Consider the following 25,468-nt stretch of genomic DNA (forward strand, 5'->3'; position numbering starts at 1 on the left):
GCTATTGTTTTTATTGTTGTATATTGTTTTATTATTATCATTTCTTCTAAGCTGCCCAGAGTCACTGAGAATGAAGGGGCAGCCATTTAAATATTTTAAATAATTAAAAAAAAATATAACGAGGAATATTTCTGGCTCGGCAAGGATCTTGTACCCATCCCGGCTGCATTTACCTTTTGGAAAGCCATTGGATTCCCAAGTTTAAAAAAAAAATCAGGCTCAACAAATGTTGCACATCTTGGAATGAGTAAATGCCTTCCAGGTGCTGGACTCCGTGCAGCTGTGAGGAACCTTTGATTAAAATGAACTCTTCTTCTGTCGACATCACAACAAATGCTGCTCTGGTTTGAAGGGTCACTAAATGGGCCGTTGTAAGTCAAGGAATAGCTGTAGCTGTAGCGCAGGGTTGAAAAGAAGGACTCTCCCGTGATCTCTGAGCTTGGTGGTTTCCTTGCAGATGTTTCATTATCCAAACTAGGTAAATAAAGTAGAGAGAAAATCCCACTTCTTTTCTAGCACTGATGATGTTACCTAGTTGGGTAATGAAATGTCACCAAGACAACAAGCAAGCTCAGAGAACACCAAGGACCCCACAGTTCTCTGGCTCACCCTGGCTGAGGAATTCTGGGAGCTGAAGTCCACAAAGTCTTAAAGTGGCCTTGTTTGGAGACCCCAAGTTGGTACTCAACGCATTTTGATGTGAAAATGGCGTCCCGATACTCATTGTTTGTTTGGTACTCAACGCACAAGCTAGAATTTGTCAGGGTCACCTGCCTTGTGATTCATACATTAGTCTTATTATATCATGTAATAATTATTACATTATAATAATAGATGGAATTTTTTTTTAAAAAATGTCCTCTTTAATCAATTCCTAGAAATGAATGGGATTTAAGGCCAAATCCAATCATTGTAATAACTTCATAAAAAAGGGAGAAGTAATGCAATTTTTTTAAAATTTAGTTTGTCAAACATGTACAAGATAACAGTTATAAGTCTAAACATGGACATGAACAATGGGAATGAGTACAAATAAATGGTGACAGTAGGATAGGGATGGAAGATCCACAGTAGGCAGTTTAAGGTTGAAGCTTTGAGGATGTAACGTCGTCACAACACGGTAGACTGAGAATATTCATTGAAAAATGAAGTTGTGGTTTTTGGAAAGGATAGATTTATGATATGGTGGCACCTTACTGCTCAACCGCTTTGAAACTCATCAAATTTGGTACTCAACGCATTTTGATGTGAAAATGTTGTCCCGATACTCATTGTTTGTTTGGTACTCAACGCACGAGCTAGAATTTATCAATGTCACCTGCCTTGTGATTCACTACATTATTCTTATGGGAAAAATTAGTTTGGTACTCGTTGTACCTTCCGCAACGAATTACCGTAATGAAAATTATCGAGATGCAAATTCATGAGGTACAGCAAGTTGTTTGTGCACAATATTTCTTCTGTTTCACCTGCTAAGGAGATGCTAGTCACATGTTCCACCACAATGCAGGTGTATAAATGGGTTCATTATTCTGATTCTTTTTCATTTTGGCTCTCACGTGTTTGTGGATGTTCAAGTGGGAACTAGATGTTATTGGCTTAAGGCTCTCTTCGTTCTTTAAGCCTTCCCCAGTTGCAAAAGATGTCAACAAAATTATTTGGTGACATCCTACTATCAGCAGCCATGACTCTTCAGTCCCGAAGTCAAAAAATATATCAGCCTATTTGTTGTGAGAAGGAATGAATTTACACGTGAAAGAAATGGTAACAGCAATACTAGAAATCAAGACACAAGAGCCTATCACAGCAGTGGGGGGAAAAATACTGTCAATAATTTTCGGCATTAACAGAAAGGAACAGCAAGCAATTTCACGATTATAGGATGGCTTGAGATATTAAATACTTGTGGGCATTTCGTAAACATCTCTTTCAAAGTGACCATATGATCGTGACTGTGTGTTTTGCCTCCTTTGCATTATTAATCTTTACACTTTATCTTCCAATAACCCAGCTATTAAGAACAGTGGTTTTTTAAATAAATTACAGAGAAGCAGTGACGTGCAGTCAGGGGAGGCAGAGCCTCACCGCTCTCATCATGAGAAGAAAAAAAATTCTCCCCTTTTCTCTTTCATCTCTTTCTTGCGCGTGCAAGCAAAATACCCCAGGGAAAGCAACTCCTTCTGCTGCGCTGCGGAGAAGAGCCACGCTGTGCTCCTCAGCGCTAGCCTCAGATCAGCGCAAGCCGCAGTCCCCTTCCCCTGCACACGCGGTCCCATTTCCCTCCTTCCTGAGCCAACATGAAGGGGACCACAGCTCACGCTGATCTGAGGCTAGCGCTGTGGAGCCTCCTGCACACGTGGTTCCATTCCCCTCCTTCCTGAGCCAACAGGAAGGGGACCGCGGCTCATGCTGATCTGAGGCTAGTGCTGAGGAGCACAACATGGCTCTTCTCCACAGCGCAGCAGAAGGAGTTGCTGTCCCCGCCACCGTGATCCTGGAGTATTTTGCTTGCACACTTGCAAAGATCAAAGTTGTCACAGTCCTCCCTTCATGATGATCATTTGATGACGTCACCAGCCTCACCAGCCATAAACCTCACCGCACGTCGCTGCAGAGAAGTGTAATTGATTTGGACACATTCCCCTCCATGAAATTAAGTTGTGTTTTTTTTTTTTGGACTATAGGAATTAAGATGATTATATATGATATTTTCCTATTTGTTTAATTTGTAGGATATCATTCGAAACTTAGGTGGCTTCTTAGGGGGAAAAATGCTTTCTGTTCCCATTACCGATTTTAAACAGAAAACACTTAATGCACTCTATAACTTGAGTATGAATACTATAGGGTGTCAGGGTTCCAAATAGCATCCAAAATTAAATCAGAGTCCAGGGCAAAGTATTGCTCTAAGTTCAATTTTATTAAAAGAATCATGTTGGCACATCTGTGGAAACCCGAATCTGAAAGCTTCCTGGTTTTCCCCACCCAGTTAAGAGTTCATGATCTTGCCCCCACACTCACAAGCCCATCACACGGTCCAATCTTCCACTGCCATGCTGGCAGTTCCACCCATCCAGTTCCAGTCAGGTGCAGAGTTGTAGAGACAAAGGATGACCTTGGATTCTAGAAGGGAATTTTATTTTGACAACATCACATTCTACTCCTTACTATTCCCCCTCCCAATTCCCCACTAATGAAACAGCAGAGTAGAATATACTATTAGTATGGCAGGCCAAAGACCCCAAAAGGAACCGGCTGCAGGCTTGACACAGGGATTAGAAGAGTTATTACTCAGGCCATGGTAACCTCAAAATGATGCGTGTGAATGAAGGCAAGAGAGGAAACAACAGATGGAGATTAATGAAGGAGAGAAGTAACCTAGAACTAAAGAGAAATTTCCTGACAGTCAGAACAATTAATCAGAGGAACGACTTGCCTCTAGAAGTTGATAAATGATATAGGGTCCTCTTCTTGAGCAGGGGGTTGGACTAGATATTCCTGCAATTGTTCCAATAATTTTCGTTGCTCTTCCTTGCATCATTTGCGAAGGGTGAACCAGAACGTAGTACCCTAATCTTACTTCAACACCTTCACCTCTCTATCACCCAGCCGTAAGAAAAAAAAAACTTAATTCTTAGCTTGGACGCATACAGCCGAAGGAGGAAAGGCAAGCTCGAGAAATATTGTGGTATTTCACACCAAAACAAAACCAGACCGATTGCTTGTATTTCAAACAGAGACATTGCCCCGTGTTTCTGTCTTCCCCGTTTGACGTTACTCGTCGGGAGGTTGCAAGAGGATCACATGACCCCGGGACACTGCGACCGTCGTAAATATGAACCAGTTGCCAAGGGAGTGAATTTTGATCGCGTGGCCATGGGGATGCTGGAAGTAAAGGGTCAAAAGTCCCATTTTTCAGAGCTGTCGTAACTTCAGACACGAAACGAATTGTTGTACTCCCTGTAGTGTCTTCAAACTTGTATTTTCTCTATAGCAAACACTCTTTGAGGCGACTTGGCCTGAAAAAAAACCAAGATTGGGATAAATTGGCCCCACCATTTTCCTTTCCCAACGGAGGATTAAAAACTCTGAGCTCTGTTTCTAGTCCAACACCTTACTATCCCAAACTATTTATGAACAACGACGACATGTTAAGAACATTTTGGGGCAAGAATTTATTGGCAAAGTAGCAGGTTCACACAAGGATATTTGGTCATGTTTTTAATGCAGAGTAAATGCATCACCAGTGGTTTCAGCTTTGTGAGGAATCCGTACATCATGTTCTTAAAAATTGCTGCCTTTGGAAGTCACAATCGCGGTAAGGAAAGAAGCACAAACAAAATGGAGCTGAGTAAAGGTTTTTGGGAGCAACCAATGCTTTCTTACGTTTGCCAGTCACATTCTCAAACAACAGAAGGCTTTGGAGGACGATAACAAACAATTCACAATTCACACACACACGTTTTGGCCAGCAGCACAATAAACGCTAGGCATTTTTCATATTCGAAACTCTCGAAAAGGCACGTTTCAAAGGATCATTTCAAATCGAAGCTCCCATGTTGGCAAGTAGCGTTCGGTACAATCTGGGTTTTCCTTAAAATGTGCTTTTAGCAGCAACCTTTGTTGGAAGACTCATTTCAAATCCTACAATTCGGCAGCTTTGAAGGCACCGGGCACACCCTCTGGTGAGAACTTTGCTCCAAGTCCCAATAGTCCTTTGCCCATTAAGGCTGCAGGGTTCAAAACACAGATTCCCCCCCAGTCACTACCGTAGACAGGTGGTACGCGGAACTTTTAAAAATACTGTCATGTGAGTATTAATATTTTAAAAACCAGCCATGCTGTAGGAATGAGTGTCCAAAGAAAAGATTGCGGCAATTTCTAAATGCCCTTTTAATGTAGGCTTCATGTCATGTTAAACACGCATATAAAATGGTGGCTCTTTTCTTCACAGCTAACCCAAAACTCAGATTTCAGCAGGATTTTGGCATGCCATGGAAATGTTTTCATTTCGTGTACAAATCCAGCACCCAGTTATGAATAGAGGTGTCGTTTTTGGGTAGCCTTGTGTTTTTATCCCAGCATCTTCACACATCTCTCTTAATTAATGAGTGGGAGAGGATGGAAGGATTCTATAATTCTTATCACCACACATACCTGTATCAGGTACCATCAACACTGACCTGCATATAGTCAGTTTGCATATTAGTGATCGGACTAAAATTTACATTCATTTTTACATGCAACCAGGCTCCGTCAAGCACTGAACACATGCTGTTAAGTGTGTCTGGATGGGAACAAATTCTTAGCAGTTATTTTATACCGTTCCAGAGCAAATGAACAATTGTAGAAAGGTTTATTTCATAGAAGAATCCCTGTTTAAAAGTTTATTTGTGGCTCTGTTAATGCTCTCCACGGTTAATTCGTTCATCAAAAATCATGTTACAAAGTTGGTATGCAAGGTTTTTTAAGACGTTGTTACAATTAAACACGCCTGAAGTCTTCAAAAGCCTATTTAATTCTCGTCTTACAAATAAAAATATTCATTCTTATTTCCCCCCCAACCCAGTTATGGTTAATAAGAAGTTTTTTTCTGCTTCTATTCAATTCCGTCATCGTTAATCTTTAAATCTCGTGATTCTCCATGGTTCAAAACGAAGAAATCTTCCGTTTGCAAGCCGTATCTCTCAAGAGCTTCCTTCAGTTTGACAGGTGGATCTAAGTAGTACTGTGAAGAAAAACAGGACATGCCAGATTAGACATAAATTAAGTTCTGCTTGGGGTACAGTAGCTATGAACTTGAAATCAAATTAAATGTCTGTGGAGATTCTCAGATCGTGGTTCTCCCAAAGGTACTTTTTCAACTGGACTTTCTGATTTTTCTTTGAAGATGTTTCACTTCTTATCCAAGCAGCTTCTTCAGCTCTCACTGGATGGTGCCTTTATGAAGGTGTTTTGCTTCTTATCCCAGAGGATCAGGGATCAATTCCAATTTTGGACAGAACGTCTCACAGAACTGGAAAAGCTTTTTAGATGAGAAGCAAACTGTCTTCAAAGAAAAATAAAGAAAGCCCAGTTGCCTTTTGACAAAAAGTACCTTTGGGATTGAAATCAAGTTCAGATTTATTTTCCCTGTGAAATAAAAGTCTGCGACCGCCTTTTAATGTACTGCCCTACAATGTAACGGATTCCTTGTATTTCTGTGGTAATGGGTACAGTATTGTAAACTACAAATCAGATGACCCAAGTAGCAGCAGCTCGATGACCTTGGCAGATCTTAAAAACGCTAAGCAGGATAAGATCTATTTAATCCATGAAGGGAAAACTACCAAGAATTCTCAAACTTTGGGTTAGATTGGAACATGAAAAAATATCCCCAAAAGAAGAGTCAAGGATATCACTTCAAAACCTTTCAGTAAGGCCACCCTTGGAGTACGACATTCAGTTTTGGTCGCCACGATGTGGAAAAGATGTGGAGACTCTAGAAAGCGTGCAGAGAAGAGCAACAAAGATGATTAGGGGCCTGGAGGCTAAAACATATGAAGAACGGTTGAGTATCTGAATCTCTCTCTCTTTCTCTCTCCGAGTGTGTGTTCCAGCATAACTCTGGAATGCCTCAAGTAATTTCAACCAAAGTTGGTAGCAGAGGTGGGATCCTAACTGGTCGGACCGGGTCGGACAAGCAGGTAGTAACTCAGCTGGCCATGCCCCTGAACCGGTTCTATCGGCGGCACCATAGGCACTGCCGTCTTGTTTTTTGCTTCTGCGCATGAGCAGAAGCATTTTTTTATAGTATTGTGCATGCACATGAAGGGCATGTGTGTCCACAGCCCATCCCTGAGTGAACCGGCAGTAGCGGCAGCTGGAACCCACCCCTGGTTGATACACAGATGACTTACTCTCTGGAGAAAAAATATTGTGTGGGTAAGACACCCCTAACACCCCTCGGGGTGTGTGTTCTGTTAAGATACAGCCTGTTGTGCTTTCAAATGGCTTCTACTGTACTACCGTAAAATGGATTCTATTTTACAGCACAGTGGGGTTGCCATGGTAATGGCTTCACAGTACTCCACAAGGGTGTTCTGTCTGATAAGGGGGAAAATCCAAAATTAGAAATTACCTTTGGTGCGGACATTTTCCCCCTATAAATAAATACCTGGGAAACACCGAGTTATCGTCTAGTAATCTAGAAAGTTGGAACTGTACGTTTTAATTATTGCTGAGTTCATCGTGACCTTGGTTGTCTAGAGGCTTAGTTTTTGTACATACTCATTTACATAAAATGAATGATCAACAAATAGTTAGGATTAAAAACGGGAAGGGCCGTTTGTCGAGAACAAACGCTGAATTCATGGAACTTTGTGTGCCATTGTAGACATCTGGCGTTTGCTGGACTTCTTGCCTTATTCCTTTCTTCCTGGACTAACTACGGTGTTCCTTTGCTTCCTGGACTCATTGATTTATTCCCTTTTCCCGCTGGACTTTTTGCCTTAAAGCCTTTGTGCTGGACTACTTGCACCCAAAGGCTGCTGAAGGTGTATATGTGGGTGAGCACTTTGCTCCGGGACTTGCCATAAACGTGGGAGCATTTGGAGGAAAGTTGGAGCAATAAAGGGGCGTTTTGAACTGAGCAGAGTGTCTTCTGGCAGCCGGGGCAGAACCATAGAGCGGGAAGCGCACTCCCAGAGAGGGGCAGAAAGACTCTCTGCCCCAGCTCCCGGAAGATTCGGCAGCAGGCGGCTGGCCCGACCAGCCTCTTCTCGCTTCCAGCCGGGATTTGGAAGCCGCAGAGGAAGCCATCCTCAGTACTGGGGTCGTGGCGACGGCAGCCCTGGCCCTGCAGGGAGAGTGGCCCCGGCTGTGGCTTATGCATGGGTGCTGGTGGTGGGCGCTGGCGGCACTGGCTGTGAGCTCCTCAAGGACCTAGTGCTCACCGGCTTTGTGCCTACATCGACATGGTAAGAACTGGGAAGCGTGCAAGCGGGGGGGGAGGCGCTTGTGTGGCTTGGCGCATTCAGGATACTGCTCGGTCAGTGATAGCGCTCTGCCCGGCCGGAGGGGGTGTGTTATCCACTGAGCTTATTTTCGGGTGGGAGGGCGTATATTTAGGCTCTCCCAAAATTCAGGCATAGCCTTATTTTCGGGACATGTTATATTTTCGGGGAAACACGGTAGTAGGATATGCAACCCAAAAACCTAGCTTCCTAATTTGGTCCCACTCCGTAAATCCTGGCATGCAAATCTTAACATTCCTAACTACATTGATGTTATTATCTCATTCCACTCCACCAAAGGGAGTCAACACTTTCCCCTTCCCTTCTCCCTCCCTTGTTTTCCTACCATTTTCTTTTGTATTTGATATCATCTTCATTTAACAACCCCATAATCCTTTGTGGGATGGAATCTGGGCAACTGAATGGAGCTAGCAGAGTTTTACTGGCCGGATGCCTTTCCTGACACCAATGCGGAGATTTGTTCAGTAAATATATTCTCATTGTGCCCAGAGAGAGAGAAATATCCGCCTCTACCTGGGATTGTATTCACATCCTTTTGTATTTTATGATATAAAACAATTTTTAAAAAAGGACCCGGAGGAATTCATCCTTCGATATCCTTCCATTTTAAGCCAAAGTTCTGCAGGATGCACCACTTAGGAGTTATACGTACCTCATTGGCTAAAGCAAAAGTTCCCCAATGAATCCCGACGGACTTCTTGGCTTGTACATCAATGTGGATTCTCACTGCTTCTTCAGGGTCCACATGCTGGTATTTCATAAACCACCTACACCAGGCCCCCCAAAATAAAAAAAAATATAATTTCCTTGACAATTTTGTTTTCCTAATTGTATTTTTTTACAAAATCGGTGCTTTAATTGCAACTTTTATTTTCTGGCCGATGTAAATCTCCTAGGTATCCCTTTTCATGTTATATTTCTATAGGTTTTCCTAGCTACTCCCACGCGGTTAAGAATAGTTGCCTATTCGTGTGTTAATATGCCTCTCGGCTAAATGTAAATTTTTGCATAAATTACACCTAGTTCCTTTCTCTTGTCTTACTGTCACCACTCCCTTGGTCATCGTTAAGTAACCTTTACCCTCCTGCCTCTCTTTGTAATTCAGCCTTTCTCAACTCGGCATCCTCAAAATGGGTTTGGGACTGTTTGCGCCTAGAATTCGGCAATTTCAATCAGTCTACAGGAGAAAGCTGCTTTTAATTGTGGGTGTTCATTGTAAGCAGTTGGATGCTTCCTATGGACTAGATAACTGGCTGTAGAAAGCAGGCTAAGCTGGAAGGCGGAGTTAAACAAGTCATCAGTTTGGAGCAGCAATCAAATTATCTGAAGTCTGCTACCAGTTTGTTTCGCGTTCATGCGCACCGCAGGCGCTTAAGAAGCTATTTCTCAGGCTGCAAAGGTAAGTAGAAACAGTAGTAAAAAAATGCTTTAAAAAGTTTTAAAAAGTTCCAACAATCTGCTGTTCAACAATCAGCTGTGCCACGCGATCGTTGGAACGCTCTTTTTACTTTTTTTAGCATTGTTAAACTACCGGTTTGGGAGAACTGGTAGTAAAAAAATGCTTTAAGAAGTAAACATAAAGTTCCAACGATCAGCTGTGCAACAATCAGCTTTGCCGCACGATTTTTAACTAATATAAATCACGCAGCACGGCTGATTGTCACACAGCTGACTACTGGTTCACCCGAACCGATAGCAATTTTTTTAGTACAGGTTCGGGCGAACTGGTAGCATATTTTACTACCGGTTCAGGCGAACCGTCCCGAACCAGTAGCATTTCATCCCTGGTTTGGAGTCTTTGCATTGCCACAAGAGACTCAAGTCCAGCTCCCCCGCCTCTGTGAATTCCATTGGCCCTTATTTATTCACTTTTCAATTCAATTTTGACTGTTAATGGATCAGATTCCTTTGTACAAGTAGTCCTCGAGTTACAACCACAATTGAGGCCAACATTTCTGTTGCTAAGTGAAACATTTGTAAGGTGAGTTTTCCCTATTTTATGACCTTTGTTAAGTGAATCATTGCATTTGCAGTGGTTAAGTGAATCTGGCTTCCCCGTTGATGTTGTTTGTCAGAAAGGACGCAAAAGCAGATGGACCCTGCAAACGTCATAAATGTGAACCAGTTGCCAAGTGTTTGAATTTTGATCATGTGATGATGCGGATGCTGCAATGGTCGTCAGTGTGAAAAACGGTCCTAAGTCACTTGTTACAGTGCCGATGTAACTATGAATGGTCACTAAATGAACTCTTGCAAGTCAAGGACTACCTGTACAGGTAGCTAAATAAAATCTTTTACATTTTGGATTCAACAAATATTCCTGGTTATTTGCATCTGACTTTAATTTCCTGCTCTCCTTCACTGCCACAAATCTTCAAGGTAGCCCTCAACTTACAACTATTCTTTAGTGACCAATTTACAATGACACTCAAAAAAGGTGCCTTATGACCGTTTTCCACACTTATCACCCCTGTAGCCTCTCCACGATCATAATTTGGGTGCTTTGTGATTGCACCATCCCGGGCTCATGTGATCATCATTTGTGACTTTCCCAGACAGCTTCCGACGAGCAAAGTTGATGTGGGAAGCCAGATTCGCTTAACAACCACATCACTCCCTTAAGAACTCTTGAGATTCAGACTTCCGGTTGACGTCGTGGCGATCTCAGACACAGGGAACAGCTCTCCATGTTCTTCCTGTTTGTGGGCTCAGTGTGGAGCCAAAGCCGCCCTGTAGGGGTGGTGAAGCAAAGAGGGGCACCCTGTGAGGTCGAGGAGAGTCGTAGCTTTCCTGTCTGACCCTGGGTTTTTTTTTTTCTTCCCCTCTCAGCCATGGCAAGAACAAGAGGCAGCCTAAAGATGGCTGCCATAAAGCTGGGACAACTGAAGAACAACTAAGACTGGTGCTGGAGTGAAGTAGGTGAACTGTGTTGGAGTTGGGGGAGAGGATTTTCTGTTTTCTTTAATTTTAACCCCAAGGGACAATTTAGAATCATCTGCTCAGAACTATGTATTAAAGCGGTGTCTAGGCATTCTGAGAAAATACCAGACCAGAAATGGAAAGAGAAAAATAATACAATTTGAAATATACAGGAAATTGGACTCTTAAATTAGGAAGAAGTGGTACTGGGAAGGCGTTGTAAAATGTTGGAATCTCTTACCTACGAAACTTATTCTGCTTTTATAATTGTTTTACAACTGAAAATAATGATTGATTAGAAATATTGAAATTTAAATGGAGAGTGCCACCTGCTGAGGAAAGGAAAAAAACAGGTTTGGCTTATATGAAAGACAGTGAATATCCATGGGATTATTTTCAGCTACCCCATGACTATTGGAGACCCAAATATGAAAATGAGGAAACTATTTCATTAAAGGGACACTTGAATGTTATGACTGAAGATCGAACCTGCAAAGGGGATGCAAAGAGGCTTTTGATAACCTTCGGGCCTATTTAAATGGAACTGAGTATTTACAGATGGAATATAAAGAACTGGGACTTGTGCATTCCTTGAAGGAAAATTTAAGACTGAGTAAATAGTTCTTAGATTGTTGGACAAAAATTGAATACTTAAAAACAAAATAAGATATTCTATAAGGAAGAAATAAGTGGAATTTGAAAGGAGATGGAGTTACTTCTTCAAAATACAAAAGACATCTTGGAGAAAGGTTTTAAGAAGATTATGGAAAAAATGGAAAATACCATATGAGGGATAATGAGTAAAGACCAAGATGCCAAGAAAAGGGAGGAGTCAATAGAAGAAATGAAGAAAGAAGAAGACAAAGAAGAGATAACAATGGAAATAACAGTGATTGATGAATTAAATTAGGGGGGAAATACACTAAATTGGGGGGGGGGGAAGAATGGTGAGATTCACTTAACAACGGTGGCACAAAAGTCATAAGATGGGGCACAACCATTGCCTTACCTAGCAGTGGAAATTTGGGCTCAGCTGTGGTTGTACGTCAAGGATTACGTGTGTCTAAAAACATCAGTAGACTGAGAGTCCAAAAAGTGCTTTTTCAGGAGGCAACTGGACTTTGTGTTTTCTTTGAAGACGTTATGCTTCTCCTCTAAGAAGCTTCTTCAACTCTGACTGGATGGTGAAAAATGGAAGGATTTATACTCTGCCGAATATAATTCCCCTTCCAAATCCTTCCATTCCCCGCTACTCAGGTGGCTCTGAGGAGACACATAAACCTCCAAGTGGATTCAACAACTCTCTAAAAAGTTGCAAATGACCAGCTGTCTGCAAGGAATATAAATTCCTTCCATTATCCACCTTCCAGTCAGAGCTGAAGAAGCTTTTTGGATGAGAAGTGAAATGTCCTCAAAGAAAAAAAAACGAGAGAAGTCCAGTTGCCTCCTGAAAAAGCACCTTCGGGACAACTGTGACCTGGGGGACTGAGAATCTCTACTGACTTTCAGTAGGCTGATATGTCGGCCTCCACACTTCAGCTATCGCACCTTGGTTCGTAGGCTCCGATGGGAATGGCTGCAAGATCAAACGGACCAAACCGTTTCCCTATTTCCTCAAAGGCAACGCAATAGCCGGTATCTCCAGCGAAAAAGAACCGGTTCCAGGGACCCAGAACTGACCAGCTTCCCCAAAGAACTTTGTTTTCGTCCGTGGCGGTCCGTTTGCACCAATGTTGAGCAGGAGTGAAAACGAAGGTGATGGCGTCATGACCAGGAATGCAGTTTTCTCCCCACCAGTCCAGCTCGATGACGTTCTCGCAGCCGTATTTCTGCATCCAGTCTAAAAGGCCCAGTGGCACGAACCACCTCAACTCACTGCCAAAACGGGCGTTTAAACTCATGACAGTGGGATAATCCAGGTGGTCGTAATGGTTGTGGCTGATCAATACCGCGTCTATTTTGGGCAATTCGCTGACGGTGCACGGGGGACCTCGGAAACGCTTAGGGCCCAGAAACTGCACTGGGGAAGCCCGCTGGCTGAAGATGGGGTCGGTAATAAATGTAACTTCATCCATTTCTACCAACACCGAGGCATGTCCAAGCCACGTTACGCGCATACCATCTCTGGTCTTTCCAAACAATTCAGGTTTTTGGACAAAATAAGGTGTCAACACTGGGAGGTTTGTGTCAAGGATCTAGCAACAGAAAAACAGAAAAGGCAAAGTCAGAAAACGTGTCCTATTTCCACACGACAAATATTATACACCTTTAATCAATCAGAATAGAGCTGGAAGGGACATTGGAAGTCTTCTAATCCAACCCCTTGCTCAAGCAGGAGACCTTATACCAGGGCTGTCAAACTCCCAGCCTGCATGCGTCACATGCTGGCTATGCCCCCACCAGACTTAGCAACCGGGGCGGGGTGAGGGAGTCCAGATACGTCACATGATGCTACTGTGATGACGTGAGTTTGACACCCCTGCCCTATACCATTTCAGATAGGTGTGTCAGGGGAAGATTTCACCCTGAAAAAATGAGGTCTAGGATAGGGCTGATTTCCAACAGCATATACTTTAAGATGCGAAGAAAAAGAAAATAAAGATTCTGGGAAGCATATTCTAATTAATAAACAAACTTTAATACAAAAATAATAAATGGAAATAAAACAGAAACTAACTAATTGTTACATTTTGATAAAAGTGTTCCGTCTGCCAGTTTTACTGGCAGCCGGACAAAAGATCAGAAGTAACTCTCTCTGGAATGTGTGAAGTCATGCGCAATATATCACTGTCAGATAAGACTTTTATGACCTGCACAATAACTCTTTTTCAGTTTAACTATTTAGTGTCGATTCAGTCAGTTCATGGCTAACAAACATTTTAACGCAGTGACAAGGTGGTTGTCCAGTCTTTTCTTAAAAGCCTCCAGTGATGGAGTACTTACAACTTCTGAAGGCAAGCTTTTCCACTGGCTAATTGTTCTCCCTGCTAGGAAGTTTCTCCTTAATTTCAGGTTGCTTCTCTCCTTGATTGGTTTCCATCCATGGTTTCTTGTCTTGCCTTCTGGTGCTTTGGAAAACAGGTTGACCCCCCTCTTCTTGGTGGCAGCCCCACAAATAATGGAATACTGCTATCACGTCCCCCCCCTAGTCCTTCTTTTCTCCAGACTAGTCAAATCCAAATCCTGCACCTCTTCTTCATATGTTTTAGTCTCCAAGCCTTTAATCATCTTAGTTGCTCTTCTCTGCACTTTTTCCAAAGCCTCAACATTTTTTTTCCGTACAGTGGTGACCAAAACTGGATGCAGTATTCCAGGGGTGGTCTTAGTAAGACGGTACTAAACAGAAATGTTGTGTTTGTAAGTCAAGGACTACCTGTACACTGACGTAATTTAGCAAGCAAAACAACGTAACATAAATTAAATCAAAAGTTCTCAGTAGGGGTTAGGCTTTACTGTAAACCCTTCGAGGAGATTCAAAAGCAAACAACAAAGAAGTTAATCCTTTAATAATTTTACTCTGACTAAGGGAAACGGTGGCCTAGTGACTAAGACGCTGAGCTTGTCAATCAGGAAGGTCAGCAGTTCGAATCCCTAGCGCAGCATAACGGAGTGAGCTCCCGTGACTTGTCCCAGCTTCTGCCAACCTAGCAGTTCGAAAGCACATTAAAAAAATGCAAGTAGAAAAATAGGAACCACCGTTGGTGGGAAGATAACAGCGTTCCGTGCATCTTTGGCGTTTAGTCATGCCGGCCACATGACCACGGAGACATCTTCGGACAGTGTAGGCTCTTCGGCTTTGAAACAGAGATGAGCACCGCCCCCTAGAGTCGGGAACGACTAGCACGTATGTGCAAGGGGATCCTTACCTGACTTGGTAATACCTCAGGTGCAAAGTGTGAATTAGTGTACTTATAGCTTGAATGTAAGTCCAGCAACAGATGTTCCAAAGCTGGAAGCATTCACAAATGGACCACAACAACAACAACAACTATTTGTGAGGAAATGTGGACATTGCTACATTTATGTGCATCAACAAAACACTGTGGAAAAACATCTAAATTAATTTAGGAGGGAAGGAAGGAAACAGGCAGGCAGGCAGCAGGGAAAAATACAAAGAAGATTAGGTAAAAATAACGTAAAATACCAGAATATGAAAGAGGAGAAATATAACCCGTATATGTATTGGGACGATATTATAAATTATTTAGGAAAAAGGATATTTGCTAAGTACATCGACATGTGAGGCTGCATTACGATTGCTTGTCGCATTCACACTTAAATAGCTATGTCTGCGTCACAGGTGAAATTATTTTTATGCGTGTTTGATAATTAAAGCATAAGTCATGGTCAGTTTTCTGAAAATTGAAGCACAATCAACCGTGAATGCATTTACCTGTTTGGAACATGGGACTTGGCTGTGGTCTTTTTCTGTGAAAATCCACCTCAAGATATTTGTGAAGGTTACGGGTTTCCAGGTTGGCCAAGGATTCACGAATCTGCCATATTTATCTTTCTTGGACTTCGTTACATCTTCCTCCAGTCGGTAATCCAACCGGAAGCTTTTTCTAGACGTCCTGGAAGAATTGCTCCCCCGGGAACCTTGATTGGAATTCTGACGTTTTCTGACTTCTTCTTTCAAGTGGGAAGTGCAAGGCTGCTCTTCGTCCATTTCATTTGGTGACGAACTAGGGAGGAAAACAAGAAAAAAAAATTACCGTATTTTGGGGAGTATACCATGCATTTTCCCCCCCTAAAAGAGGGTGAAAATTTGGGTTTGTCTTATACACCGAATGTAGTCCTGCCCACCCACCGGCCCCCACCCTTTGGCCTCTGCCTCCCAGCAATTTGCCTCCTTGCAGCAAACAGCCTGTTTCAGTTTCAGCTTTAGCACAGCTTGATTAGCACAAGCAGCTGATTGTCGGTTGGATCGCCCTCTCAACCATCAGCTGTTTCAGGCTGCAGGGATTGCCATTGCCTATTGCCACCTCTGCACCCCCCCCCCCCCATTTTTTGGCCTCCGCATGCCCCATTTCCCACCTATTTCGATCCCTGCCACCTGAAACGGGCAGAAAATGGGGCGTGCAGAAGCTGAAAACGGGACCCGGAGGTCAAAAATGGGACGCGTGGAGGTGGCAGTAGCCTATGGCAATCCCTGCAGCCTGAAACAGCTGATCATCGGGAGGCCGATCCAACCGATAATCAGCTGCTAGTGCTAATCAGGCTATGCTGAAATTGAAATTGAAACACGCTGTTTTTGGCGTGTGAATGGATTATTATTATTATTATTATTATACAATTGTATCATAGTGGCCAGTTGTTTCGCCGGATTTGGCATTGATTACTAGTCGGGCCCCACCTAGGGGCCTAGGACGTTGTAACGTATTTTCGTAATATACGTGCAGATCCAAGCAGTGCAGCTTTTTGCATTTGACTGATGGTGATTTTGTCAAGTTTTAACTGTTTTAAATGTAATTCCAGTGCTTTTGGAATAGCACCCAGTGTGCTGATTACCACTGGAATTACCACTGCTGGTTTGTGCCATAATCGTTGAATTTCAATTTTTAAGTCCTGGTATTTCGCGACTTTTTCATGTTCCTTCTTGTCGACCCTGCTATCACTTGGTATTGTGATGTCTATGATTGTAACCTTATTTTTCTCAACCAGTGTGATGTCTGGTGTGTTATGTGCTAGTATTTTGTCTGTTTGTATACAAAAATCCCATAGGATCTTGACCATCTGATTTTCGGTGACTTTTTCAGGCTTATGTTCCCACCAGTTTGTTGTTGTTTTAATATTATAATTTTTGCACAAATTCCAGTGGATCATTTGTGCTACTGAATTGTGCCGCAATTTATAATCAGTCTGCACGATTTTTTTACAGCAGCTGAGTATGTGGTCAGCAATATTATTATTATTATTATTATTATTATTATTATTATTATTATTATTATTATTATTTTGCAATAGTAAGTGGAGAGTTATGGGGTTGGGGAAAAGTCACAGAGGAAGGGAAAGAGAAATTAAGTTTCGGAAAAAATTATCCTGCAAAATCAATTCCATTCCACCCAGGGTTCCTTAAACAGTGACAAAATATTTTCTAAATCATGATAAAATTATAACGTACAGCTGTTTTGTATTTTAAAAGTACTACAGGTAATCCTTGACTTACAAGTTCATTTAGTGACCATTCAAAGTTATAACGGCACTGAAGAAAGTGAATTACGAACATTTTTCACACTTACGACCGTTGTCGCACCCTCATGGTTAAAATTCAAACATAATGATGACCGACTCATATTTATGACGGTTTCAATGTCCCGGTGGGGGTCACATGATCCCCTTTTGCGACCTCCTGATAAGCAAAGTCAAATGAGGGTAGCCAGATTCACATTGCAACCGTGTCAGTAGCTTAACAACTGCAGTAATTCACTTAACAACTGTAGCAGAAAGGTTTTTAAATGGTACAAAATTCACTTAACAAATGTCTCACAGAAATTTCAGGCTCCATTGTGAGTCGTGCGCCGAGGACTGTCCATATGTATCAAAAAGATAATAATTTATAGGAAATATCATTCCCGCTGCCTTGATTCTGGAAGCAGTTCCATAGGTGGAAGGTGTAGACATTTTGGTGAGGTACTGACGTTTAGTACTTTAAGGAGCCCCAGGTCGATCCTGAGTGAAGGAGTGGAACATCTGCCAGTTTGAACTGAGGTAATGGAATGTGAGGCAACTGGCAGTTGGAACAGAGTTCTTTTCTGGTGGGGAGGGGGAGTAGAGCTCCTTAGGATCAGAGCGTGTTAATTACTGTATAAGAAATACTAATGATCTAATGGTCATTCTGAAAAATCCTTTCTTAGCGAGCACCTAGAAGCCAAGAGGAACATACGTGCCAAATTTCAACTTTGTAGGCTTTACAGTTCTGGAGATTTTGTGATGAGTGAGTGGTATTTGGCCTTTATTTATCTATATAGATTATTATTATTTTTTGCAAGCTTCCCAGAGTCACTGAGAGTGAGTGGGTAGCCATTTAAATGTTCTAAATAATAATAAAATAACAAGCAATATTTCTGCCTTGCCAAGGATCTCACACCCATCCTCGCTGCATTTACCCTTTTGAACTCAAGAGATGATATTAGATTCCAGAGTTTTTTTTAAAAAAAATACAACTCAGCAAATTTTGCACAACTTGGAATGATTAAATGTTTTCCAGGTGCTGGATTCTGCACAGCTGTGAGAAACCTTTGATCAAAATGAATTCTTTTTTTTCTGTTGACATCAGAACAAATGCTGCCCTGGTTTGCTAATCCAGTTACTAAAAAATGAAAGAGATCTGTGGTCTCCAGAGGTTTACAAAGTTGGAACATGTCTTCATTAGAACAGGACATGATACACAAGCATGGACATGTATACAGGTAACCCTCGACTTGCGACAGATCATGTAGTGACCGTTCGATGTTACGACGGCGCTGAAAAAAGGGACTTAGGACCGTTGTTCACACTTACAACTATTGCAGCCTCGATGCTTGGCAACCGATTCATATTTATGACGGTCGCAATGTCCTGGAGTCACGTAGTGCCCTTCTGAGACCTCCTGACAAGCAAAGTCAGTGAGGGAAGCCAGATTCACTTAACAACCATGTTATTAACTCAACCAGTGCAGCGATTCACTTAACAACGGTGGCAAGAAAGGTCGTAAAATGGGGCAAAACTCACTTTTCACTTGGCAACATAAATTTGGGGCTCAATTTTGGTCATTAAATCAAGGACTACCTGTATCTAGATACACAGTAAATACCCAAAAGATAAGTACATTGTAAGCACGCACTTTAAGAGACATGTCAGTGTAGGAAGTTAACACCCACCCTTCTCCAAGGAAAATGAGCTATTTTAGGAAATATTAAAAGGGCAGAATATTTCCCCTAAAAGGGGAGGCAGAAACTCAAAGCCCCCCCCATCTTTGTCAAGACCTGGGTCAGTCTATTCTACATAACAAAGATCTGCCTCCTTCGGACAGAGCCATAGGAGGAATTACCCAAAGCCTTTTCATTACATCATCACCCAGCAAGAGTCAACCAAGCCTGGGACTCAAAGGACAACCTACAAAGTTACCCCTGCATCAGAGGTGGGTTCCTACCGGTTCAGCTGAGTAGATAGAAATTCAGCTGGCCACGCCCTCAAACTGGTTCTATCGGCGGCACCATAGGTGGCGCTGTCTTATTTTTCTACTGCGCATGTACCGCAAAGCGAACTGGCAGGAACAGAAGCTGGAACCCACTTCTGTCCTGCCTGGCCCCCTGGGAGTCTGACAACCAATTCAGAACACAAGCTCAAATTCAAAGCCCAACGGAGGACATAAAAACCCAGGAATTCTCAGCATCTCTTCCTTTTTTTTTTTTTTTGCCCAGGATCTCAAGTCATGTGATCCTGTCCACCATTAAACCATCTTTCCAAGCAACTTCCACGAATCCAGTGTCTTTTCCCCCACTTGGAACTGAACCCAGATGGACTTTTCTTCCAACATTAGAACAGAGTATTGGATTTGCAGACTAGAAACCCAAAATCTCCCCCAAAAGGATCCCAGACCTAAATTTTCTGAAGTGAGAGAAAAAAAAAAAAGAACACTTTCGAAAGCAATCAAGAGTGCGATCTGGGAGCAGCCGATAAATAAGCCCACGCTGCCTTTCCACATTTCCTCGTTTGAAGTTATTTACCTTTAGAAGTGAGTAGTCAGTCATCGTAACTTTAAAACGTTAAACTTTAAAAGTTGCTAAAGTTAAAAGAATTTGCAAAAAGTTACTTGGGTGTTCAAATCGGTGTCCCCTTTAGGCACCCAGCCTCCGCTAATCTAAAACCATTTTTTAAAAAAAAATTAACTGAAAGCGTTCGTTCATAGAAATTTGGACACGTCTTCCTTGGCAGAAAATATTAGAAAAATTGACCTACCCCAACGGTCGTCTGAAGAAGAGAGTTATAGTTCACGCCAGTTTTCAAAAAAGCTTTATCAGTCTGAGAAGAAGCGGGCAGGCTGGTTATTAGCATGAGTCTTCATCCACAACATCTTGTACTTAAATCGTTAATTTCACTGAATTGGAAGCTGAGGAATGTTGTTACTACTAGTAGTTGATTAAGATCTTAGCAAAGTATCCATTTCCTTTTATTACACCGCAATTTGCAGCCAGTGTTTGGAAGATCGGGGTGTTTCCATTGCAGTTTGCTCATTTTCCTTCTCTTGGCTTCTTCCCCGATTGTGGGTGTGTGTGTGCACTCATGCGGTCATTTTTTTATCCCACACTTTAAACCCTGCAGGCAGGAATCTCCGAAGTGTTGGCAGCCTCTCTGAGGTCATGGCGCAAGAACAAGTGCATCCAGGGCGAACTTTAACAGCCTGAGAAATTTCACAGCCCTGGAGAATCACGATTTAAATCACTAGTAAAAAGGCTTGATTTAAATCGGCTCGGTTTAAATCGTAATTGTAAAAGAGCAGCTGTCATCTCTGACCTGCTACAGACCCACCGACAGTCCCAATATTGCAGAATATACAGCCTCATATGCTGCGTAACTGAGCTCCATTTCAGGCTGAATAAACTAAGCGATTAATGTACCGTATTTTTCGCCCTATAAGACGCTCCGGAATATAAGATGCACCCAATTTTAAAGGAGGAAAATCTAGAAAAAAAAAAGATTCTGAACCAAATACTGTAGTAAAATATTTTATATCAACTGTATAAAGTTAACAGCAGTTTAAGAACAATTTTATGTCCCCCATTTTTAGATGACCCAGGCAATGTTCCCTCTAATTTTTTTTCAGTGTGAGCAGAAAAGTATAGTATTTGAGCGGCACATTTTTATGCCTGAGCAGCACCTGAATTTTTTTCACAGGTGTCACCTAAGACAACAACAAAATCAGTATTATTTGAAACTCAAAGTTATGTTTATTCAAGGTACCCGCTTAATTAAAAGTGTTATATAGTATCTTAAAGAAAAAAACTGTCTTTAGATTTTTACTCCAAAAGCGTTTAATCCAAATGAATTTGATAAAAAATAATTTTTAAAAATCCGATTTAATTGGGGGGGGAACCGATTTGAATTTTTTAAAATCCATTTTTTTTATTTTTTATTTTTAAAAATCATCCCGTTTTTATCCACTGTGCTTCGGATGATTTTTCACACTTATGACCCTTGAATCATCCCCCATGGCCACGTGATTGACATTCGGACGTTTGGACAACTGACTCACCTTTATGACGGCCGCAGTGTCCCTGGGCTCACGCCATCCCCTTTGGACACCTTCTGACAAAGGCGAGTCAACGGGGAAGTCAGATTCGCTTAACGACCGTGTGACCAATTTAAGAACTGCATTCACTGAACCACTATTAGGAAGGTCGTACAACGAGGCAAAACTCCTTGAACGAACCGTCTCACTTAGCCACAGAGGTTTTGGGCTCAATTGTGGTCGTTAAGTCGAGGATTACCGTACACCTATCCTACTGGAGAGATTAAATATCAGGAGCAATTGTCATTCTCAAGTACGGTATATATATATTTTGTGTTGAGTTGGGTCTTATTTTCATGATTTCTCCCGATGGCTAAGTTTACTTTAGGAAAAACTGCAGGAAATACCTGGCTGTTAGCAATTCTCTTAAGTTACGTTGGCTTTCTATGCAAAAGGTAGAATAAGGCAGCAGCTTCTGCACAAAATACAAATTTGGCAGGCAAGAGGATTATGTAACACTGTTCAGAAAAGCTTAACACAGCACATTTCCATGTGAATGATGGGAGAATGCCGGAACGATAGCAACTGAATTGAATTGCCAGTCTTTTCATTCTTGGATTCAATCCTATTCACCGGCTAAAAATGAGACAGTCCTTGGGGAAAAGAATTGAAAAAAGCAAAACAAAAACCAGAAAGGCAGAGCACCCTGCCTGCTAATATCTCAATTAAGCACCATTTTCCGTGCAGTATCTCACATCTCCAAATGGCTGTCATTCCAAAACAATTACTTAGCAATCTGGCTCGCTTTTGTCCCGAAAGCGATTGCAAACTGTACTGTTATCTTCTAAAATTGCTGCGGTCCAAAGAAGTGAACTCAAATTTAATGTCTAGTTTTGTTGAAGGCACAAATTACGCAGTCCCTCTGGGGCAAAGCAACTGAAAACAACAACTCTCCATTCTGCAACCTTCCTAATCCGCAGCACCCAATTTCTGCTCCTACCTTCTTTTCGCCGAAATTTAATTCTGCATGAGCTTAATACAGGAACTACCAACCTCCCGTTGATAAGGAATCCATAATAATTAATATTTCCCCCTCCCACACACATAATAAAAAGACTTCCTGTTTCCTAAGAAGCGTAAGAGTTATCTGTAGCAAACTTTTTTTTAATTGTCTAACTTTCAGGAGAGGGACATGGAGGGCTCAGTGGCTAAGACGCTGAGCTTGTCGATCAAAAAGGTCGGCAGTTCGAATTCCTAATGCCGTGTAATGGAGGGAGCTCCCGTTCCTTGTCCCAGTTTCTGCCAACCTAGCAGTTCGAAAGCAAGTAAAAATGCAAGTAGAAAAAGAGGGACCACCTTTGGTGGGAAGGTAACAATGCTCCGTGTGCCTTCGGCATTTAATCATGCCGGCCACATGACCATGGAGACGTCTTCGGATAGCACTGGTTCTTCGGCTTTGAAACGGAGATGAGCACTGCCCCCTAGAGTCGGGAACGACTAGCACAGATGTGCGAGGAGAACCTTTACCTTACTGTTATTCTGTGTTTTATCGTGCCTTATTTCCTACACTTTCAACACAGGTTTTATTACCAAACTAGGTAACATCATTAGTGCTAGAAGAGAAGGGGGTTTGTGGAAAGGAGGAGAATGAGGACTGTGGAACCCTTGGTGCTCTCTGAATTTGCTTGTTTTCTTGCAGACGTTTCATTACCAAACTAGGTAACACCATCAGTGCTACAGTATTTCCATTTCCAATGCTCCCTCTCCAGCCCACGTGAGGCCGGTTCCTGAGTGGCTCTCTCTAAAGGCGGGGGAAGGGGGAGAAGCAGGATTGCATCTGGTGCACATCTGGGGAAACCACTCGCATTCAGGAGCCGAGTTCAAAACCGGCTTCTGAGCCCCGTTAGGCCAATCCCTCCCAACCTCAGGGCCACAGCTTCCCATGCCCGAAGGGGCTCCTCTGAGGCTGCCCAGCAAATCCCCGGGGACCGACCAGCTCTGCTGAATGACGGATGGAATGGGGGGAGAAGCTGCGGGGTGCAGGAAAAGCCCCATTTTATGAGCGGTTAGGGACAAGAGGTAGAAATCAGATGAAGGAGGGTCACGGCTACGTATGAATTAAATACAACGATGATTCATCATTATAAATATGCCAATATAATCCACAGAGGTATAAATAAGCCAATATAAAGAGAAATTTCGCTATATTATTAGTTATATTATTAGTTATGTTTAGTTATATTATTACTATTCTTACCTGTCTGTCTGTCTGTCTGTCTGTCTGTCTGTCTGTCTGTCTGTCTATCTATCTATCTATCTATCTATCTATCTATCTATCTATCTATCTATCTATCTATCTATCATTTATCTACCATCTACAGTGTCTGTCTGCCTGCCTGCCTGCCTGCCTGCCTGCCTGCCTGCCTGCCTCTATCTATCTATCTATCTATCTATCTATCTATCTATCTATCTATCTATCTATCTATCTATCTATCATCTATCTATCTATCTATCTATCTATCTATCTATCTATCTATCTATCTATCTATCTATCTATCTATCTATCTATCTATCTATCTATATCATCTATCTATCTATCTTGCTTCTGTAAATGATTTATGTAATTTTGTATGAAAATAATAATAATGGTGATCATATTAATCACAAAAAATCATACTAATAATACTACTAAGACTACTACTACTACTACTACTACTACTACTACTACTACTACTAATAATAATAATAATAATAATAATAATAATAATAATAATAATAATAATAATAATAATAATAATAATAATAATAATAATAATATAAAAATAAAACAAAGGAAAAGTCCGGTGGGATTCGGGGGTTTCAGAAGGGGCGAGGGCTGGAAAGGGGGCTCGGCGGCCGGAGGGAGCCTTCCTCCCCGGGGGAAAAAGCCCAGCCTGGGGCGCCATCCACGACAGAGGAAATCGAAAGCTGCAGCTCTGCAGAGATCGCCTCGCAAGGCTTCCCTTGATAGGATCCGAAGGATTCTCCCCGGATCTCCCCTCCCCAAGCCATCTCTTCCTAGTGCCCGGCGATCTTTTACCTCTCCCGGCTGGGCTGCAGAGATCGCTTGCCAAGGCTTCCCCTTGATGGGATCCGGTGGAGTCCCTCCGGATCTCCCCTCCCCAAGCGATCCCCTCCATATGCTCGGCGATCCCCCACCTTTCCTGGCTGGGGCTCTTGCGGGGCCGCAGAGATCGCTTGGCAAGGCTTGCCTAGGTGGGATCCGGCGGATCCCCTCTCCCCAAGCGATCCACTCCAGCTGCCTGGCGATCTCCCACCTCTCCCGGCTGGGCTGCAGAGATCGCTTGGCATGGATTCCCTTCACGGGATCGGGAGGAATCCCTACGGATCTCCCCTCCCCGAGCGATCCTCTCCCAGTGCCCGCCGATCTCTCATGCCTCCCGTCTGGGCTGCAGAGATCGCTTGGCATGGATTCCCTTCATGGGATCCGGTGGATCGCTCCGAATCGCCCCCTCCCCGAGCGATCCACTCCTAGTGCCGGCCGATCCCTCCCGTCTGGGCTGCAGAGATCGCTTGGCATGGATTCCCTTCGTGGGATCCGGTGGATCGCTCCGGATCGCCCCTCCCGGAGGCCGCTCACCTTTCCCGGCTGGGCTCCCGCAGGACTGCCGTCTCTTCCTTCTCCTCCTCCTCCTCCATGAGCGGCCTCCGGCGCTTCTCCCTGCCCGGCCAAGCCCCGCCGCCGAGCCGCCTCTTCCCCGCGGTCCCCTCGCCCGCCGCCGCCATCGCCGCCCCGAGCAGCCAGGAGGGAGCCCGGCAGAGTCGCTTCCCCAGGCAGCGTCCGAGAGCGGCTCGGAACAGCTTGGCTCCTTCGTTCCTTGCCCGGCTCTCGCCTCCTTCCAGCCCTCGGCTGCCCTCTCCCGGGAAGGGGACGCCGGCTTAAGCCCAGCCTCCTGCCCAGAAACCTTCCCCCGCCCCCGGAATCCCCGCATCAGATCTTGGGATGTCTGCACGTCTGAAGGGCTTACACGTGTCGCAGGCGTGAGAAAAGGGGCTTCCTGGCAACCAGCAGATACAGCAAATACAGCAAATACCCCGACTTACGACTACAATTCAACCAATTCTGTTAAGGTTGCTTAAGTGTGTTTGGCCCCATTTTATGACCTCTCTTGCCTCCATCGTTAAGCGCATCGCCGCCGTCGATAAGTTAATCAGCGGTAGTTCAGCGAATCTGACTTCCCGCACGGAGTTCACTCGTCAGAAGGTCGCCAAAAGGAGACTTTGGGACACCGCCATCAATACGAGCGTCGGAAGTTTGACC

At 43.1% G+C, this 25,468-nt stretch overlaps 1 protein-coding gene across 4 annotated transcripts in view; it reads right to left on the minus strand.

Moving 5' to 3' along the window:
* Positions 1–5,497: 5,497 nt before the first annotated feature.
* LOC309394342 (N-acyl-phosphatidylethanolamine-hydrolyzing phospholipase D-like) overlaps positions 5,498–25,468 on the minus strand; it is a 29,151-nt gene continuing 9,180 nt past the window's right edge. The window contains exons 1-6 of one of the 4 annotated variants that reach the window (XM_081957363.1): positions 24,788–24,873; positions 17,104–17,286; positions 15,328–15,619; positions 12,483–13,129; positions 8,668–8,782; positions 5,498–5,728 (exon numbers count right to left, since the gene is read on the minus strand). In XM_081957363.1, the coding sequence (XP_081813489.1) occupies positions 5,600–5,728; positions 8,668–8,782; positions 12,483–13,129; positions 15,328–15,619; positions 17,104–17,111 (1,191 nt within the window). In that variant the 5' untranslated portion in view covers positions 17,112–17,286; positions 24,788–24,873 and the 3' untranslated portion in view covers positions 5,498–5,599. Of the gene's footprint in view, positions 5,729–8,667; positions 8,783–12,482; positions 13,130–15,327; positions 15,620–17,103; positions 17,287–24,787; positions 25,015–25,468 lie in introns of those variants that run through there. The other 3 variants (XM_081957364.1, XM_081957362.1, XM_081957365.1) reach the window with 3 other exon arrangements.

Source organism: Natrix helvetica, assembly GCF_964273705.1.
Source record: "Natrix helvetica genome assembly, chromosome: 6".
Classification (NCBI taxonomy): Eukaryota; Metazoa; Chordata; class Lepidosauria; order Squamata; family Natricidae; genus Natrix; species Natrix helvetica.